Raw genomic sequence first — 21209 nt, 5'->3', positions numbered from 1 at the left:
GGAACTGTATTTACTTTGTGAAATTGTTTGCCTCTTGACTTTGCAAACCTCTGATTTCTATCTATTTTGTACATTTATTTTTATCTTTAAATGTTTTATTTCTCAACTAATGTGCAGCACTTTAGTTTAGCACTTTCATGTACTCTATAAATACATTTTACCGACTCCATCTCACTCAGGCTACTGTACGTATGAATGGCATTTTCCGGGCTGCCTGTTTCAATAAATCAAAAAATGTTTATATATATTTTTTACAAGTTCTTGTCAGTTTGAAGCAGCATTTGTACCGTGTTTGTGGAGTTAATGGTCCATAGCATCATTTCTTTCATGCTTCCGGGAGTTTTATGTGCTCTGAACTTTGCACTGTGACTTAGTGGAGAACATGCATCTCCGGCACGCACGCACGAATTTGCTGCAGGCTAAGAAGTCTAAATGAGGCTTCACCACTTACGGTTAAAGCGGCACAGCTCGAGCGATGGTGTCAGCAATATGTTACGCGTGCATGTGCTGTATTTATAAGATAGCAAAAAGCCTCCGACTGCCCTCGCTGCATTCATCTGTTTATTTCGAAGCTACAAAGTTTGCCCGGCGAATCTCATGCTAATGAGCACAAGAGTGTCTGTTTGGCTCAAGTGTACAAATGTTGCTCTTTTGCCTTCTGTCGGTACAATTAGGGTCACTTGTGTAACAATGTTGGTGACAAACATTAGGGGAGCATATTTTCTCATTTTCTACTGATGCAAGAAACACGAAATGGATTCATCTCAACAGTGTTTAGTGATTCCTACTTGTTTGGGCACAGGAGGGGGGGGGGGGGGGAGCAGGGGTCCGACTCTAACAAGCTTATCTCGCTCACAAATTTAGTTTAATCCATCAAAGTGCTGAGCGCTGGTGTTGCAAAAAGGTGCTTTGGATTATCTGACCACTACCCGCGATAACAATTACGCGTTTCGATTCAAGGGCGCCTTTGTTTGGATGCCACACTTGATTGCTTGCTTAGAGTAACATCAAGTCAACTTGTGCAAATGGAAGAGAATTAAAATGAACATGCCCTAGCAATAGCTTCCTCGTTAGCAATACCTTTAGCTCATTCACTGCTATATTTCAGATTGGTTAATATTTCAGATTATGTCAGTACCGTATTTTCCGGACTATAAGGCCCATTTTAAAACTTTGTCCATATATAAGGCGCAAATTTGAGGTTTTTAGGTGCGCCTTATAGTCCGGAAAATACGGTAAATGAAAGAGCAATGTGGTGGGCTAAGAGTGAAGCAGAAGGCGGAGCCTATCCTAATGTTTTATGAAAAGATTATTTTTAACCTACACTGGATCCGCTGTCAGCGCGCTGTGATTTGCTCTAGCGGATGTAGGCTAGGCCAATTAGTGTGATGTATCTTTCCTCACTGTTGTATATTCAGCAAAAGGATTGCTCACCTTTGTAGCTCTTGTACTCTCTTGAGTTTCTAAATTTGTCAGCTTGGTCTCGTGTGAGTTGCATCGTCTGTGTTTCCTGTAAAAAAAATAAAAAATAAACATTTTAGCGCTGGATTGAATTACACTCAAAATTGGTTTCATTTTGTGATTGAGATCCATCCATCCATCCATTTTCTGAACCGCTTAGTCCCCACGGGGGTCGCGGGCGTGCTGGAGCCTTCCCAGCCGTCATCGGGCAGTAGGCGGGGGACACCCTGAACTGGTTGCCAGCCAATCGCAGGGCACACAGAGACAGACAACCAATCGCACTCACACTCACACCTAGGGACAATTTGGAGTCTTCAATCGGCCTACCAAGCATGTTTTTGGAATGTGGGAGGAAACCGGAGTGCCCGGAGAAAACCCACGCGGGCCCGGGGAGAACATGCAAACTCCACACAGGGAGGGCCGGAGGTGGAATCGAACCCGCACCCTCCTAACTGTGAGGCGGACGTGATTGAGATCGTGTGACAAAATGAGGCACACAATTTTATGATTTGAAAAATATAATAGATTTAAAAGCACCTTTTCACATTGCATTAGTAAAAGCGACCATTGCAGGAAAACAAACCTCAAATATCAATAAAAATATTTTTTACTTCTAAATCATAAGCACTATAACATTTCATCTGCTTGTATGGAAAAAAGAACCTATTTGAAATGAAACCCAGTCAACATTTGTGGCTCTTTGAAGCTGCATGCGATTTCCAGACTGCTTAGTGAAGCTTGTGAACTTGCCCCTGCTGTTCAATATCTGTGAATAATGAAAGCCATCCCTCGTGACCGTGTTTCTATTCAATAATTCTCTCATTGCATGACGACGACAAAAAAAAAACAAAAAAAAACACGCAGACGTGCAAAAATAATATTCTTCTAATCTTGTCAGCGTTTTTCCAACTCTGCTCCACTTTGTCTCTCTTCCACTCATGCATTTTTTTTTTCTTTAGGTGGACTTGCTGGTGCCTACCAAGATCACAGGTGTAATCACCCAGGGAGCGAAAGACTTTGGCCACGTGCAATTTGTGGGCTCGTACAAATTGGCGTATAGTAATGACGGAGAGCGGTGGAAAGTGTACCAAGATGACAAGCAAGGAAAGGATAAGGTATGGAACGTTCACCCAACCTTCTGCATAATGCACATATCAGGGGCAAAAAAAAAAAAGTATAATTTCAAATACATGCTCATGGATGGAGGCCACACTTAAGTTTTGAATTATATATACCATTAAAGATGAAGACATTCCAGAGTGAGCGAAAAAAGCATTAAAAAAAGAAACACCAAGCTGATTAAAATGCCCGACGTCCATTTTGTAGTCTAGCTGAGTCTCTTTTCCACTTCGACTTCAGACTGACCTAGCTCGCGCTGTCATATTGCCTCTCTGCGTTCGGATCAGATAAGACGTTTGCGTCGACCGAGCTTGACCAGTTCCGTTGAGAAAAGCTTGTTTACGGCCCTTCAGTCGAGTACACGTGTTGCCGCCAATCGGCCTCGGCATCGGAGGCGGTGGGGGCTTCGGTCGGCGCTGTCTCGATACGGCGAGAGCTAAAAACCTTTGTCTTGCGCATGCTGTTTACTTTTCTGGCTCTCCGTGTTACTGACAGATAAGCGCTGCCTCTTGTGATTATTTGTGACTGAGTGACACCATGACGGTGGAAATCTTTTGAAGACCTTAACGCATTGAGCAAGTTGAAATTAGAAGTTTTGCAAAAGTGTGGAAGATGTTGGTAAATTTATGATGGGGATCAAATAAATAGAAGGCAGACAATCATGCAAAGTAGAATGCCATCCTTTATCCTTAAAAATTTGGGTTAAAAATTGGACCGTTATTCCGATTTTTAATGCAAATCGGTTTGTTTTTACTTTGAGACTTATCTATGATGAAGGTATGTAGCTATAAATAGATGTAATACTGAATTAAAATCTATAATGGAGGAGTGTTGTAGTGATGCAGAAATATTTCCTTAATTGATTGATCAATTTTATTTCGAGCTTAAAAACAGAAAAAGATATCAGTAAAATATAAAAGGAAAAAGAAAACAGGACAATAAAATAAAAAGAAAGGTTTTTTTGGTGTTTGATCATTGAACTAAAAGTAGTTACTGCTATGAATGCGAGTTTAATTCAGTTTTTTCATCCAAAATTTGCTTAATGTTTGTTGAGGGGGCGGGGGGAAGACCACATGGCCTCATCTATTCCATTTTTAGCAACTTTAGTCTACTTTTGACCTTCACTACAACATTCTTATCTCAGTTGAATTTTAAAAGCAGATAAAAGCAAACTCATATTTCAATGTATAACCCACCTCCCTCTTGTTATTTGGGCGATATACTCCAGAGCAAAACAAGGACAGCCAGTCTGCCAAGCGTGTGCGTTGTGTATTAGAGAAGAGGGCTTGTTTAGGAGGGCTGCGGAGAATGTCAATCAGTTTGTCCCGAGAATGAGCGGGGGGGACCTTTCACAAGGATGATTCTTCAAGGTGCCCCCCCCCCACCACCACCACCACCACCCCACCCAACCCTCAGACGGTTCAAGTTGCTATTAATGCCAGAGGACACATTTGACTGTTGGACTCCAGTGGCTCCTCCTGCCATACCACGATAGCGGACTTGACAGCATGTGTGTGTTTGGTTTGGGCACGGTGTAAGATGCCTCTAAGTATTCTTCTCAGCCGCTGCCTTCAGCTCTTGTGTGGCGGCAGCTAAAGGCAGTTAGATGGAGATTCAGAGAGGAGCCTCTGTCAGAATACAGATAGCGGCAGTCAGCAGCTCATATTGGGATCTTCTTACAGAGGACACCTTGTTTGCCTTTCCCTCACAAGAGACGTGTCACATGGTGACGTTTAAATAATGATTCACTGCATGGTCACATATCTTAATCAATGGGTTGATCAATCGGGCTTTCATTCGGAATTCTAATTCTGGACCAAGACATTTCTGAGAATTTTCTGCTTTTATCAGTTTGGGGAAGGCCCTATTTTGTTCCAGCATAGACAGGTTGACTATATTCTCGCATGAGCAAAGCTGAACCGTGATTGGCTGTTACCTGAGCAACTGTGATGTCATTGAGATGGATAAAAATGGGTGGATTTTACTGCTTCATTCATATTCCACAAGATCAACGTTAATCAGATTGCAATGTTTAGACTACCCGGGCTGCACAAAATATTCGAACATTGTCTTTCCCAAGGCACACAAGGCCTCCCGTGGCAATGTGAAGATAGTATTGATACCAGAAAACATAATCAATAGTTAAGTTAATAGCTAGGTTTGCTAGTTCCAGGGCCAGAATTTCAAGTTGCACAATTGTGTCTCTTTTAGAATCTTCCATCCAGTCCTGATTACTGGAGTTTGCAGATCCCTAGAGACGAGATTGCAAATTGGTTTGCAATTAAGGATTAAATTCAGTCTTGCCTCAGGCTGATTAAAGATATTTAGTGGGCGGATATGCAGCTTCATTAGGAACATTTCATACTGCACATTAAGCTGCAAATTTTGTCCTTATAATGAGAAAGTAGAAGTCACGACCTACAGTCATCCCTTCTGAGCTAAAAAATATGAATCGGTCCAAGTTTGGATCGACAAACTCGTCCGTTGTCGTTACGGCATTAAAGCGGAGTTGCTGATGAAATCGTAAAGTTGTAAAATATTACTTACGGGATTTTTGCCAACCTCGTCTCAGGACACAGATAAGAAAATGAGAAAATGAAATTTAATGGTAAACACTGCAAATTTGGCAGCAGGAAACAAATTCAAATAGGATGAAGTATTATATGAAGGCACAAAGGGGAGGAAGTTACTTTGCATATTTGCTTGCCAAGAAATGTTGTAATCCTTCTGGGAGCTTTCATTCGTACATTTACAGTAAGTCACTACTTCATTTACAATAAACACAGAGTTTAATTAACTGATACATTTTATAATCTGCAGATAATGTTTGGAGAATTAATTTGAGATCATTATAAAATTATAATATTGCAGGGCCATATTTGACAGAATCCAAATTAGTCTTAGAAAATACTCAAATTTTAAAGTTATTTTAGGTCAAAAGTCATTTTAAAAATGAACACATATTTTCCAAGCCTGTGCGTTGTCTATGATCATCCGTTTAAACGATACCCCCATAATATCAATCTTCAGAATTGAATAAAGAAAAAAAAATATGAAAATGAGCCTAAAAATGTCCCATCGTTCATCATTTGTTTGGATTTGGCCCACTGCTCTTTTCCATTTTGCACAACAGTGAATCCCATTGCGTTCCAATTAAACGGGCATAATCATGGCTTTTTAATTGGAATGATCATATCCTTCAATGAAGCTACCCCCGTAGATTCATTTCCTCTTAATAAATTTCAGTCTACTGTCAATTAAGCACTTACCAATGCAATGCTGCATCCTGCCTGTTTGTAAATATTAGTTGGGCCCCACACTGTTGTTTCAATGTTTATTGCTAGCAAAGTGATTCATAAATTAATTATCAGACTTAATTTAGCTTCCATTAGTTGCCTGGGTGATTCAGGGGCTGCAATGCCAGGTACATGTGAGCGAGCGACAATTGCTATCAGCATGCAGCACAAAGTGTTATGTTGATTATATTTTGCAGTGCCAAGCCAACATTAGAGGAATGGAACTTTTGAAATATTTTTCATTTCTGCGAATAGTTAAGAAAATTAAAAAAAAAACAGAAGGTGAGTGCTACAATTTTTGAGGCATAATAACAAGCTGATTTAAAATTCACTATGGCAAATGTTAGGGCAGAAAGTTTACGAATTAAAATGAAGTGTGGTGCTCTGTTTCTTCTTTTAAATGTCACTTTTTACATTTTAAATAGTTTTGCAAAAAGTAAGTGTGCAACTCCTCTTTTGTTTGACTCGCTCATGTTCTTGTTTCCGTGTTTGCAGGTCTTTCAGGGCAACTTCGACAACGACACGCACAGAAAGAACGTGATCGATCCACCCATCTACGCTCGCTTCATCCGTATCCTTCCGTGGTCGTGGTACGGAAGGATCACTTTGCGTGCGGAGGTACTCGGCTGCACCGTGGAAGAGTGACGTCCACGGGTTCAACATTTCTCCCGTCTTAACGGTATACCGGCGTATGCCAATTAGTAGTGGAAAAATAAACTGTGCAACTTGTAAAAACAAAAAAGAAGAAATTAATTTACAGTAGTTTTTTTTTTTTAAAGAATTTGTGAAGGGTCACCATTTTTTAACTATTATTTGTACAATAATTTAATGCTCCGTTCTTTTTTTATGTCAATTTAATTTTCCTTACAGCGTGATTCTTGCCTTTTTATTGTTCCTGAGAACTGTAAGATACATGTTTGGGTCGGGGTTTTGGGAGGGAGGAGGGTGGGGGGTCTCACTGTGGATTTGCCATACAAACTATTGTACAGAGTCACTTTTTAAACAAAGTATGTGTCAGCCATGTTGCATTGGCACCCAAACACACACACACACACGCAAACACACATCATATTGTCAAATATATTCTTTCTTTAAATTTGTCAGGCCAAGCTTTCACCTAAATGCGCACTCGCATTACTGCATAAAAAAAAAAACACTATTTAATGCTCTTGTATTATATGTAAAAGACTAGGAAATTGCATGGTGCGTGAATAAAAGGACTGCTTAATACGACAAATCAGTCAAAAACTGACTTTAATTTAGGGAATTTTATTTTCCGTACATTTACAAATTGTTCTGAAACAAACAAAAAAAACTTTGTGAAGTCGATAAATACTCCTGACGATTCATCCGTTTGTATTTCAGCATTGACACAAATGTCGACAACGTTCTTATGTATTCATTCTTTCAAAGATTTGTGTGCGTTTTGTATTTATTCAAAAGATTTTTTGTTTTGTTGTTTTTATAAATCAGTGTGTCGTGTCGATATGTAAGCTGAATTTATTAAAAAGCTCAGGATATACTGTATGCCACTCATAAAAGCCACATACATTATCTGTGATTTATTATTTAACCACAATGGTTAGTGAGTACGCGTTAAGTCCATTAGCGAACCATTGACTTTGATTATCTCTTTTTTTTTGTAAAGGCGAGCTGCCCGATGATTTATACAGCAACACTAGCAACGATCTCACACACTTGCAATAACCATGGTAACAGATCACAATACACTCTTCAAACTCAATAAGGATTACGTCTTAATCCGAATGAGATACTTCCTCTCAAACGGCAATGCAATTACGATCTCAAAGTGAAGTATTTTGTGGTTCTCGTTAGATTTGTCACAATATTTCCAATGTGCACTAGCAGTGCATTAGTAGGTAGTGTGTTGTGGAATTGAGAAGCGATTAAAATATCTTTACAACGATCACGTTCAGAATGCAAAATGGTGTTAATGGCGTCGGACTAATTGGATGTTCTTTATAATGGCCTCCAATTAATATTTGTTCAAAACGTTTCGAGGAAGTGAAAGAGCTCTCTTGTGTCACATGACTGATGAACTTTAAGGAATTGATTTGCTTATTTTATCTTGTCCAAACGCATCATATCCAATCTTAGATTGCACTAGAGCCTGAAATGGGAAATGAATATGTATTACGAGAAAGTAAATGATTTAATTAAATGTTCCAACCAGTTGTTTCATTCACTTAGCATTCAAATTTTGCCATGCAAAAATAAAGTCTTTGTCCAAACAAGAACAAGCACAGCAAATAATAATAAAAATAATAGTAATAATATCTACTCAGACATCTTTAGCTGTATGAACTGTTATTGTGTATAAATACAATATTTACACATAAATAGCATTCTTCATGGACCGGTCAAATAATGACTATTTTATTTTGAAGAAAATGTGTTTCCTGCCAAATCTTTTCATCCAGCCTTTCCATCCTTGTCGCCCGTGAGCAGATTTGCATGAGGAGTGTATAGTACAACGATATTCACGGCGACATTGAGTTGATGCATCTCACACAGGTTTTACTTTGCACTCACTAATGATTGTCTTGTGTGGTGTACAAGTGGGAGAAAATGAAGAGAAACTCATCTTGTCTTTCTATGTCTATGTCATTTGATCTGCTCAACCTGGGTGTCCTTCTAGAAAATGTAATTAAGGAGAACGCTGGTTAGGTTCAAGCCAGTTGAGGGACACCAGATGTTGTGTACAGTTAAAAAAAAGAAAAAAAAAGTTGCTTCAACTCCAAAAATCAGTTCAGTTTGACAAATAAAACCATATCTGTGAAGGTTGTGTGGTTGCGTTTTCTTCCAATCACCATCTAAACTTTTTAATTGTCCAAAAATTTCTGGAGTACTTTTTAATGCTTAGAGTAGATGAACAACTGTTTGGCTCAAATCTTGCAAATAAGCAAAAAAGGTCTTCCAACAGATGGTGAGGCTCATCTTGGTAAAGTCACAACACTCCCATCAAGCTCACTAAAACTATTTACTAGTTGGAAAATAAAATAAAAATACAGTTGCATGCATATGTTCCCCCAAAATTTTTTTAGAGGAAATTTCACCTCAACTTGGCAAGGCTGCAGGCAAGCGGCTGCAGCTCTGGGGAAGTCACTGCAGGTCTGATGATCTAAGCTTACTGGCTCCAGGCAGCAGCTTCATGTTTACTCTCTATACTCTCGCAGAATGTCAAGCTGCTTATTCAAATCGCATATCCCGGCCCTCCAGATAAATTATTTAGTCTAGTGTACATTTTTGCACAACTAAAATGGAAGTAGTTACTTCAGCAAATAAATAACAAAAATGAAATAAATACATAAATAGATGAATAACTAAATAAACATAATTAATGAATGAATGAACGAACGAACGAACGATTGAACGAATGAATAAATACTGCCCCCCCCCCTTTCAGCAATTATTTCGAGGAATACCTTTTGCCCGAGTCATATAAGTAAGTGTTTTCTTATTAGAGTACTATTTTTGGCTACTCTATTACCCATCTCTGGTTTCTTCATCTGCCCAAATGGACCGGAGTGGGTAAAATAATGAATCCGAATTTAAATCAAATGAACTTAGAAGTGATAGTGTGAAGGGCCCTTAATCAAATTTTAATTAGGTTTCCCCCTAGGTGTGATCCATCTCTGTATGGTTTCAAGAATTACATGCTGTCTAAAATTAGCACATCCTTTCAACGTGGAAAGGAGACTTATTTGCTTGCAAGCTCCCACTTGAAGTGCATTTTGCTATTTTCTGGCTGGCTGCAGACCGGTGCAAACAAGCCTGTAAATATTCTCATTCATTCTGGTCATTTCATTCTCAGGGCATTGAATCGATCGTACGGTAGGAAGACAGCGGTCTTATTCGGCACCGGTTTCGCAAGAGCCTCGGGCGCTGCACGGGTAACAACGAGAGAAGAGCATCGTAAAGACTGATGAGGGAACAGGCGGATATACGGAATCGACTCGGCAAAGCCAGATGTGCTTCTGAAATGCTTAACAATGTTTGGACATCACAAGAGTACAGGACCAAAACAAAACCGAGCTGTGTAGAGTTTCAGTTTTATCGACCATATTTAGTTTGAAATATGCTCCAAGATAAGATGATTTTTAATTTGGGTCCAACCACGCACAGTACATGCGGCTGTGGATGCTTCTGAGCTTTTATGGATCTTCCTATCTAGGTCGCTGTTTCACTGCAGAGCAACAATTGGCAGATTCCCACTTCACGCAGACAGCAGATGTGCCACATAAAAAGACCGCGAGGTTAGCGGAAGGGAATAAACACTATTTAAAAATGTGCAACAATGTGACAGGCTGCTTCCAAAAAATAAAAATGAATCAAGCCATTCTCTCTGCTCTCAAATGCTGTGTCCCACGCAAGTGTCAACAGGCAAATACATTATCCATCAGTTCTTATGTAATCTTCAGTCTTTGCAAATGTTTTCAGCCATTTTCTTCAAAAACAGAACCAAATCCACAACTACATTTAGAACCAAATCTCTGAATTCATTAAACAGGGTATTTTCACATATTTGAGTTTCTGTGGGAGTGTAATCAGACATCTTCTAAATACTCCTTAATGCTTCTTAAAGCTTGTCTGGAACAAAGCAGAGCATAATGCTCTTTAAAAACGTCTAAAAAAAAAAATCTGGGATGACAACATCCATCTTACGGCTGAAATGTAGAACATCACAATACCAGCTGGCGTTTGAGCTAAATTTAGTCTCATTTATTATATGGACTAAATTTGCCTTTGTGGCGCTTTGTCACAATCAGTATTGAGGGCGAGCAAGTTTTGTGTGATATCTTGTTTGTGTCGTCTATGGGGAGAGTTTTTTTTTTTTTTTTTTTTTGGCAGAACTGGGCCAATCTTGTGCCTTGTGCTCACCTAATGAAAACAATGCAAATGTTATTTTGGGTTGACTTGTCAGACATATCGCGCATTCAAATAGGACAAAAATTACCATGAAAGCCACAAGAGACTTTTCTTCATTCATTATTCGGGTGATCTTGACTATTCTTCAGCAGAATGCCAATGCGGTGAGAAAACACAACACACGTTAAGAAAACGCTTGTTGGGGAAAAGAACGAGGCAAGGGCATCTTGGGCACCATCAGAAGGTTTTGTGCATTATTTCAAATAACCTTCACTGCACAGCACGTCCATACTCTGCAAGGTAATTTAGACTCCATCTTTTCCCTGATGTCTCCGAGATAAGTCGGAACTTCTGTGGGGATTTCTGCCAATCAACTGGTAAGAAATACCTCCAAGGGCTTAGCAAGCGATGTGGCCTTGGTTATCTCAACTTAACTGTATTTCCGTGAAATATTTACATGATTGCATAAACATGCAACATTTTCTAAAATTGAGAAGAACTTGTACAGCTGTGTATTTTTTGTCATCATGGGTGAACGGGAACTCGTCTATGCAAAAGGTGCTATACGGTAAATTCTGGCATTTGGGGGGGTCCGAGCATATTTCAGGGAGCCAATGCCCCCTGCAGCCCCCCCCCTAGCACCGCCAGAGCTCTCTAGAAAAAAGTTTGATGAATATTTATCACTCTTGTCAGCAAACAAGTTCTTGTTTTGCAGTTTTTCGGCTGTGTGTTTTTAAATCACATTTTTAGGACAAATTTTATATAGCTTAGTAACCATAATATACCGTAATTTCTGGACTATAAGCCGCGACTTATACCCCAAAATTTTGAACCCTGCGGAAAAAAACTAAAATATCCCCGAATTTTAGCTGGTGAGGCTTATAGTCCGGTGCAGCTTATAGTCCAGAAATTACGGTATGCATCCATAGTCAAACAAACACTGGAGAAAACAGCCTAGCATATTTTTCGGTCGCTGAGGTTCACCATTCTCCAATCAAAACTAATCACCAAGTGGCAAAGTGAAGTTGAACACATACAAATGAAGCCAGATAGTTAAAGTAGGTAAATGATAAGGAAGGACATATCGAGCAGGTTGGAAAAAGAAATTGTTTTGATACCGCCAACCTCAGCGTGTTCCACTGACATTCAACACTAATGAGGACTTTCCACGCAGTATTCAGCCCTACTCACAATCTCCAAGATATGCCACACGACTGATAAGTCTCGAGATGAATGTTCACTCGGATTGGGGAATCACTCCTGCAGAGTGAATCAGATCATCGGAAAGGGGCCTACACTACAGTGCAGCCTAATAATATTCGGAAATCCACTCCAAATCCCGAAACGATGGCATCTGTCCCCCGCAGCTGTCCTCGCTGGCTCTCATCTGCTGAGGTCAGGCCACCTACTAAAACCATTTTTTGTTGGCTTGAGGCTGGAACATCTACAGGAATGATGATGCCAGTAGTTGGACAGGCGAGGTGTTGCGGCTGATGGATTTCTATCTTCTTGTTTGTAACAATTTTGTTTCACTTTGTCATGTTTCATGCTAATTCCACTTGATTTGATGACATTCATCGTACAAACATAAAATGAGTAATAATTATCTCACAAAAGACGTGAGCGAATGAAACTGCCATTCAATATCGTTTTTTCGAGTACACTCAGTGGTTTCCTGTCAATTCTTTAACAGGCAACCTAGTCGACATTTAGTAGCCAAGGTGACAAGCACTTTGAGAATGATTAGAAATAGAATTGATTAAAAACCTGGAATGATTCAATTATAACCATGATGGAAAATGCCAAGTGTTCACCTCAAACAAGGTCACATACGTGGGATTATCTTCCATCTCATAAAACCGCTCCATGATGTGTCATAATTCGACAGATGGAGAAAGAGCCTTACGTGCGCAAGTGTCAATCCACTCACAATAAGACTCGCGGCTTACGTTATTCCACGTTTTCATGACGATTGAGCGATTCTTGAGCAATCATTTCGTTTTTTATGTACACCCATCTCTTGATTTCTTCGTTGTAGTTTTTTTTTTTTTACAACAAATAAAAATAAAACGCTCCCCGCGGTGTTTGACAAAATTCTATTAGTGTCCTTTGCTTGGGTGACATGTTTACAAAGACACAGTTATTTGTATTTCACTCAATACATGAAGCTTCGGGCTTTGAGTGGATACAAACAGTATGAAGCCACATGGCTCACTGTTTTATGTTTGATGCTGGAGGGCTCAAACAGAGAACCTTTTTGCTGCCCCGCTGCTACATGCAATACATCTCATCATTTATTCCCTCCTCCAAAGTTTCATCTCGATTTTATGCATTCATTCTCTAACTTGATTAATATTTGCGAAAAATGATGGTAATTAATCGGAGAAAATCAGATGCACATATCAAACCCCCCCCCATTTAGGTTCTGACGGACGTGCGGTGCTAATCCGCTGACCGGACACGCGTGGAATATGCGTTTTCCGTCGTTCACAGACACAAATATATATGTGATGTGAAAGGAACTATTATGAAGCATGAAAACTGGTTGTCATGGAACTTAATCTCATTTTTAATGAGATATTTGTATGAGGCGAGCAGCTCCGCAAACCAATCTCGGTGTTACCAAGATGAATTGCTGCCGTTAGCTAATTGTCAAAACGCCATGTGCTCACATAGCAGCATGTGAGCGCTGTCCTGGAATTCGTAGGCTCTGGTTTCCTTCACACGCGTGCAACAAGAACCTTTCTTGAAGATGACTTATTGGAATTGAAAAGGATATGAAACAAAACAGAAAATATCCACTTTTTTTGTGTGTGCTGTCTTTCCATTTTGCTCGCATTTATTCCTCCACACATTTATTTACATCTTGTTTTGGGCCTGGGATTTTCTGTTGCCATTCAAATGACAGTGAGATTGTGTAGAACCATCCGAATTTACGAAAAAGCTGGAGGCAACTTTCAACATGTGGCATCCCAGTTGGCTAGAAGCGGGGAAAAAAAATAGCGTGCATCCTTGAGAGCAATCTGCCAGAAGCATACCATGTATTGCTATAATTTGTTTTATCTGAAACAACTAACCGAAATTCACCGAAACAACGAATAAAAATCGATTGTAAAACTTGAAAACGGTGCATTGTGGGATTTGGGGAGTGTGGAACAAAGTGTACGGCATGTATATGTAAATTGTATCCATTGAGTTTCCCACGCAAATGCGATAAAACATCCATTCTCAATATGGCGTTTTACGAATTTAACAGGAGGCGCCAAATCAGCGTGGGCGGCCAAATGGAGAACGCACATCAGTCATAGAGCACAAAACCAAGCGAAGAGCGTTAACAAGCCAAAAGCGCTCCGCCGCATTATCATGCCAAGCCACGTCGTCTTTTGAAGCAGTAATGAGGAGAAATGGCCGAGTTATGCGGAAAAGACGAGTGGTGGGCGGGGGGGGGGGGGGGGGGGGGGGGGGGGGGGGGGGGGGGGGGGTTGGGGGGGGGGGGGGGGTGAAGGCCACCAATTCACCTCAACTGACGCCAGAGATAAGAGACGGACGGATAAAGATTAAGAACTGGCAAGAAAGACTAATCGAGAGGCACACTTCCAGATGTCAGAACCTTTTGAAGCTTGCGGAGTACATCGCCTTGCGTGTCGTATATTTGCGCGTACGCCCGAGTTAATATTCTCCATTTTTTTATTACTCTTAGAAGCCGTCTCTTTACAGTCTTTACACCCTAGCCACCAGCTTCCGAGGATTCTCCGCTGAAATATTTTACATCCCCTTAGTCAAATGTAATTTTTGGATTGAAATGTTTTTCAAAAACCAAAAATAAAACGCAAAAAAACATGGCGCTACTTCTACCGCCGGGAGTAATCAGCCCAAACGACATTTGGCTGATCTAATATCTGGGTTTTACAGCAAATTAAAATATAGCACCATTATTCCAGTAAAACCAACCGTGAAGAGTGAACGAGATGCCACTTCCTGCAGTGACCTAATCTGAAGCATTAATCTTTCACAGTTAATAAAAAATATCATCAACAACTTGGAAGATGATGAATGCGCTTGACTCCAGGCGTCTCTCCCACACACAATGGAGGACAGATGTGACCCTGCTAGCGAGGAGTTCTCGGAGGGGGGATCTTCGGCAACTGCTTGCGAATACATTATATAAGCCCGTTCTTTAAAACGTCAACACTTGCCGTCTGAGTTTTTTTTTTTTTTTTTAATTGCAGAGGCGCCATTATAGTGCAGCAAAGGCTGAGGGGGTTGCAGCTTATGGTGGGTGGTAAGTTTCCACTGTGGACTTACAGTAGCGCCTTGTGGTATGAGTTTAATTTATTTTGCTGTAATGAACTGGCTTACGTTATTGTTATTGTTGGAGGGGCAACAGCGAAAACATCATGTTGTGCTGAGTGTTTGACATTTCCGAATGTCTTTAAATGCATCACTACCCGTTGGGCTCGCTTGCCGAGTGTTTTTGTAATCAAATATTTTTACACTTTCAATTACGGAACAAACTATTATCCTTGATTTCAAAAGTAGTAATCCAACAATATGTAAGAATATGACGAGATTATTATTTATTTTTTAACTGAATAAATAGAATAAAGCTTGCCAGTTGGCATTTTTAAACTTTTATCCCACAACTTCTTTTTTCATGTACAATTCAGTTGTATCAAGGGGAAAATAATAAGGAATAAAAGCTTTGTTATTTTTGATGAACACTTTGGCCGTATTATAATGTTGGTCATTATGGTACTTGGAGAGCTAAGTGTATTTTTAAAATGGCACTTGTAAAAAGTTAGAAAGCTGCTGCGCTATTGAGGTCAAAGCAGGCCACTGACTTAGCCATTAAAATATTCCTTTTCATTAGCCCTCCAAAGTTCCTCTCTTGCTTTCATAATATAAAAAAAAGCTTCAGGTCGTTTCCTATCTGCACAAAAAGTTCCATCCTATCAGTTATCTTTTTTTTTTTTACATTCCTATACAGCTCACAATTTCTTTTGCTACTTTTATCAAGCGTCACATCATCAATAAACACAAGCAAGCCTGGTCCATTGGTACTTGTGCCGTGTGTTTGACACATCGTGGTCTTTTCAGAGAAAAATAAATAACGGCCATTTTCTACAGAGTATTCCTGGCTTCTCTTGACACTGATAAAAAAAAAAATTGTCTTTGCAAAGGAAATTACGCCTTTATCTTCCTGCGAAACACTGCAAAGACAACTCAAAACTTTCCGAAAGACGAAAATGGAATATTCTTCATTTTCCAAGCGTGCAAAAGGTGGGGAGGTTAGGGGTCATCCCCGCCCATTCATCTTTGGGCAGGCATGTAAATGATCAGGTTCTGACTGCAAGCCCCGCCCACTCAGTCCTCACGTGTCTGAGCGCCGCAAGCTTGGGGTTCACTCTTCTCTTTTCATGTCCATGTCAGTGTAATATTTTCAAAGTCAAGCAAGCCTCTCTTTTCTCGCGTGTAAATGTCTTAATGTTACATTCAGTGGTCCCTTCCCGTCTTCTACATAATGCATGGCTGTCACCGGCGCTCTGTCTGAGCAGCCAACTCTGCGCCAGAGAGTCTTCTGACCTTCAGAGGACTTCTCATCCAAACTGGATAGTCAAACAATTTAAGACCTCACAATTTGACACAATAGCGTGACGACTCGTCTAAATTCCAAATAGCGAATTCATGTTAGCTTTCAGCCTGTGCTAACGCTTTGACAATCTCTGAACTAACAGAACGTAAACACATTTTGTTATCGTCCTTTTGTGGAAACAAACATCGAAAAAAAAAATGCTTTAATGCCTTTGCAATTGCTGCTTTATTAGGCACACACTGATTTAGATGATAGGTTCCCCGCCAGCTTCTGAGCTGGCTGAACGGTCTGAATGGCCTTTCCAGTGGGTGCCGTGGAGCCAAACACATGCGTTATTATATGCAGCTCGAGCGGGGATGCTCAATGGCACACATGGATAATTGGTAAAATCTCACAGCCTCCAGGCATGAATTGTGTTTGTCAACAAATGAGCCTCTGAAGAACGAATCTTATTGCAACGCTCAGCATCTGGCCCAGTGAAATTTTCAATCCACTTATTTCACATGCATATGATACTTTGGAGTGATGCTGTGTTTATTTTACCTATGTTTATTTTCTTTTTCAATAGACTTGATACTCAGTCTTCACACATGACTGAAACACCAACGCACAAACTCTCATGAACATAAAAACAATAGGTTTTTGCTTCACAAATTCAATTACCGTAATTTCTGGACTATAAGCCACACCGGAATATAAACCATACCAACTAAATATCGGGGGAAATCCTGTTTCGTTCATATATAAACCGCACTGGACTATAAGCCGCAGGTGTTTTGATGTTTCATTTCCATATATAAGAGAATATGCACAAATCAGACAATATCATAAAAGTCCTAAGAAATTCATAGACAAGTCGCACTAGACTATAAGTCGCAGGGTTCAAAGCTTGTGCAAAAAGCGGCGGCTTATAGTCTGGAAAATACGGTACCTTCGTTCATTGGATCTAGCTAGATAGCTAACTATCTAAAACTTAGATAGATAGATAGATAGATAGATAGATAGATAGATAGATAGATAGATAGATAGATAGATAGATAGATAGATAGATAGATAGATAGATAGATAGATAGATAGATAGATAGATAGATAGATAGCGGCCATTTTTTTTTTCTTCCACTCATCACCACCACTTTCCGGCTCAGTGTCCCCCAAATGCATCCCATTAAATCACTCATCTTCCAGTGCAGTCAACTGTGACAATAATTGGATAATGACTCATAGGTAAATACTTTCTTGTTCAGCCAAATGTATTTCCTTTAATTCCCACAGAAGGCATTGTGGATTTTTCTTTCTGCAGCTGAAGTTTCCAAGACAACCTGAGTGCAAGATAATGATGATACAGTTTGTACTATGAGACCTTAAGAGTGAGGCTGATTATCTGTAAAAAAAAAAAAAATGTAAACAACTCAGCAGTTTGTTGGGTGCTTGTCTATTTTGTCACATTTCACCAATCCGCAAAGAAATCAAGAATTTATTTTAATAGGGAATCTTTTTTTTTTCCCCGTGGCATACTTGACATGCCTCTAAGCGATTAAGCAGCAGGACACCTCAGGTCATGTGAAACAAGCTGCTTGGTTATTCTCTTAGTATGGCCAGAAATAGCAAAATCACGCTGTCAAGCTGCTGCAGCGTCCCCTCCCTATGATATCATTCTGCTTCAATGATGTCATCTTTTTGGCATTTTAAAGACACATTTTTAAAGCTGCATTATTGTTTTGATTCCTTACGGCTTTGTTGAATTGGGCCTTAGAGTGATTTTATTGATCCGTTCAATCAGAGGTTGGCTGTCAACTCCAACAGTTTTATGCTTCCTGATGTTTAGTAAATGCCTTTTTCGGTTCTCCGCAGAGGGATGCTTGGATGTGTCAGTGAATCGTAACCTCACTTGACGTTCCTGTTAACTGTATAACAATTTGCAGTGCAATTATTCTCGAAATCACTATCGTGTCAATAATATTAACCTGGCTTTACCCAAAGAGCATTCCCAAACGCTTGGTTCCCCACGAGCTTCTGTGCTTGTCTGAGGACAGGTTTGACCTTGATTTAAATAGAACATGTCCACTACACCTGATCGGATTCTCTCACATTGACCTGGTGTCTTTGCTCCTGGATATGCTGCAGAATGTTCAATAATGCAGGCTGGGGTACGAGAAGGAGCTCGTGGAGGTGCTTTAAGAACGTTCTTCAATACCACTTCATTCCTTCCTTGGCAAACAGAGAGTTGAAGGGGTTAGGCGGGAATTTTTTTTTAACACATTCCAACAGAGAAGAGAACACACAAGTGTTTGGAAAGTTGTTCAAATACACGATGTGGCCCCAATGCATTTACTTCACCATCGTATTTTCCGGACTATAAGCCGCTACTTGTTGCGCAACCTTTGAACCCTGCGGTTTATACTCCAGTGCGGGTTATATATGAACAAAACTTTTTTCCCGAATTTTAGCTGCTGCGGCTTATATTCAGGTGCGGCTTTTAATCCAGAAATGACGGTATGTCACTCCCATTCCTGTCTGTCCATCTATCAGTCCACCCGTCCATCCATCTATCTGTTCATCCTGAGGCATTTCCAGTCCAGCCTCCTCCCAGTGGGACATCTCCCGGAACACATCAGCAGGGAAGCATCCAGGAGGCTTCCTAACTAGAAACCCGTGCCAGCTCATCTGGCTTCTCTCAATGCGGATGAGCAGTCGGAGAGAGACAACACAAGTCAAAAGAAAATAGTGGCGAGCAAGCATTCATGTACTGTATGTCCATGTAAAATTAGCATTGCTTGTAGATTTTGAGAAAATTACATTCATCTTATCAAGGGACACCATTCATGTGGTGGTTTTTATTTTCGTGTTTTGGAATGACTCTTTTATAGATGGGTCTGACTACACCCTGTATGCCAAACCTGAAGATATTTAAGTGGGGAGTCAAGTGTCCAATGGTGCCATCTAGCGGTCAATACCTCACCCTGCACTTAACTTCATTTACTGAACCTTTCTTTGGAAGCTGCAGCATTCAATGCTGATGATGTGTTAAATAAAACCCTTTCAAGACGTCACAAATATGTTATTTAATCTGATATCACTCAAAATAATATCGGTTGTTTGCCTCTATATAATTACGCAATTCCACAATACAGAGATGGTAAAAGTCTTGCTCAGTAGAGAAACGTGTGTGGAAAAGTTCCAAGTCAGTACTTTGGTGATTAATGAAAATAAACAAAATAAATACAGCGTCTGAAGTGTCATCATTCACACTATTTGCAAAAAGATACAAAAGTCCCGATACAATTTAAAAGCTGAAATGGAAAAAAAGGTCCTACACATCTATCAAGTACAGCAGGAACTGAGTATTTGTACTTTTGTTGTTCCCCACCACTGACAGTATCAGCAGCGGAGAATATATATGTATGTTTTGCTTCCCTTAATAGATGCACTTGAACTCAACTCGGGGCACTCCATTCTACTTATCTACTTCATAGCAAAGACAAAAGGGCGCCACTACGGGTAGCATCTCTTAGTTGCATGTTTGCTAATGGAGCTGAATGTATATGTTCTATCACTGTCTATCGCCCCGACCCCCTCCCGAGGAATGCATCAATTCATGGATGGATAACAACGTGGCCTTGAATGCATCATAGCACATAAAGGCTTAAATGGTGTGTTCCCTTCATCTCCGTGCCAGACTGTGAGGTGGTCCCCCCAGTTTCCAGCCCCCGCAGAGATGAACGATATCCCTCGGCAATATACATCACGACGAATATAGAGGTGGGGGGGCACCTGGGGAGGCGGCAGTGATTGATGATGTGCTCAGGTCAATGTGAACAGCCAATCACAGCTCAATAAAGCTCGTACTGAGCAGGGAAGTCCCAAGCTGCTGCTAAAAAGATACGTTGCATAATTGAGGATGTTTTCTGTCACGCCCTCGAATGAAATTTCAAACAATCTAAGCATAAATGATTATGTTTGTGTATGTTTTTAGCTTGTATTTTTTATCTTTTTATTTATTTATTTATTTATTTTTGCCCTGATCGGTTGGCACTTTTTAAATTTCGTTGTACATGTGTGACAATGACAATAAAGATCTATTCTAGTCTCTTATTTATTGTGTTATTTATTTATTCATCACTCTTATTTATTCATTGTTTGTACCTTCTTGTTTTTATTTTTTTGTGTTGTTTACTTGTATGGATATAGTGTGCTTTGTCTTGTCACCGTGGGAACGTAATTTCGATTTCTTTTGGCGTCTTGGCATGTGAAGAAATTGACAATAAAGCAGACTTTGACTTTGATTCTATTCATAAAAGTTTGTCAATTATATTTGTCTTTAGACAAACTGGAATGATTTGTAAATGGTAGCCACACAAGTAAAGATTGTGTTGGAATATTTGGCCATTATTTGGCTTGTTGTTGCTGGGAGGGGGCATTGACACAGCTGTTTGAGTTCTGCTGGCGTGTGTGGCCTATAAGCGACAGGATGTCTGTGATTTCCTTTTACTGTCACTGCTCTGTTGAAACGCGCAAACAGATGCTAGCTAGTGGCGAGGGTGGAAAATGTGTCTGCGTATCATCCGCATGCACACGCAAGAATGGAATTTAGCTCGTACGTAGGGATTGGCTTCTGCTAACACTTTCCTGGCATCTTGGCTTTATTGCCGAGAGGTATCTCTTTGTATGTGGTATGTAAAACACTCCAAACAAATATTGTCCTACATTGCACAGTGTGTACTCAGCTCGTAAAACACAACTACTTAACGGGCACAGGTAGCTACTTGTTTACAAATAAAGATTAAGTACTGCTGGTCACTCATCGGTTGAGCAAATTTCCAATTTAAAAAAAAAAAAGTTTCTAAGTTAAT

At 40.0% G+C, this 21209-nt stretch overlaps 1 protein-coding gene and 1 long non-coding RNA gene across 4 annotated transcripts in view; one reads left to right on the top strand and one right to left on the bottom strand.

Moving 5' to 3' along the window:
- The window catches only part of edil3a (EGF-like repeats and discoidin I-like domains 3a), a 47783-nt gene extending 39106 nt beyond the window's left edge, over window positions 1–8677 (top strand). The window contains exons 8-9 of the mRNA XM_049763754.2: window positions 2421–2576; window positions 6372–8677. Coding sequence (XP_049619711.1) covers window positions 2421–2576; window positions 6372–6521 — 306 coding nt within the window. The 3' untranslated portion in view covers window positions 6522–8677. The remainder of the gene's footprint in view (window positions 1–2420; window positions 2577–6371) is intronic.
- The window catches only part of LOC137840124 (uncharacterized), a 154227-nt gene that overhangs the window by 113563 nt on the left and 19455 nt on the right, over window positions 1–21209 (bottom strand). For all 3 annotated transcript variants that reach the window (XR_011086576.1, XR_011086578.1, XR_011086577.1), the window contains exon 3: window positions 1435–1510. This is a non-coding gene — a long non-coding RNA (uncharacterized lncRNA). The remainder of the gene's footprint in view (window positions 1–1434; window positions 1511–21209) is intronic.

This window comes from Syngnathus scovelli, chromosome 3, assembly GCF_024217435.2.
Source record: "Syngnathus scovelli strain Florida chromosome 3, RoL_Ssco_1.2, whole genome shotgun sequence".
Classification (NCBI taxonomy): domain Eukaryota; kingdom Metazoa; phylum Chordata; class Actinopteri; order Syngnathiformes; family Syngnathidae; genus Syngnathus; species Syngnathus scovelli.
This window is presented reverse-complemented; position numbering and strand designations above follow the sequence as displayed.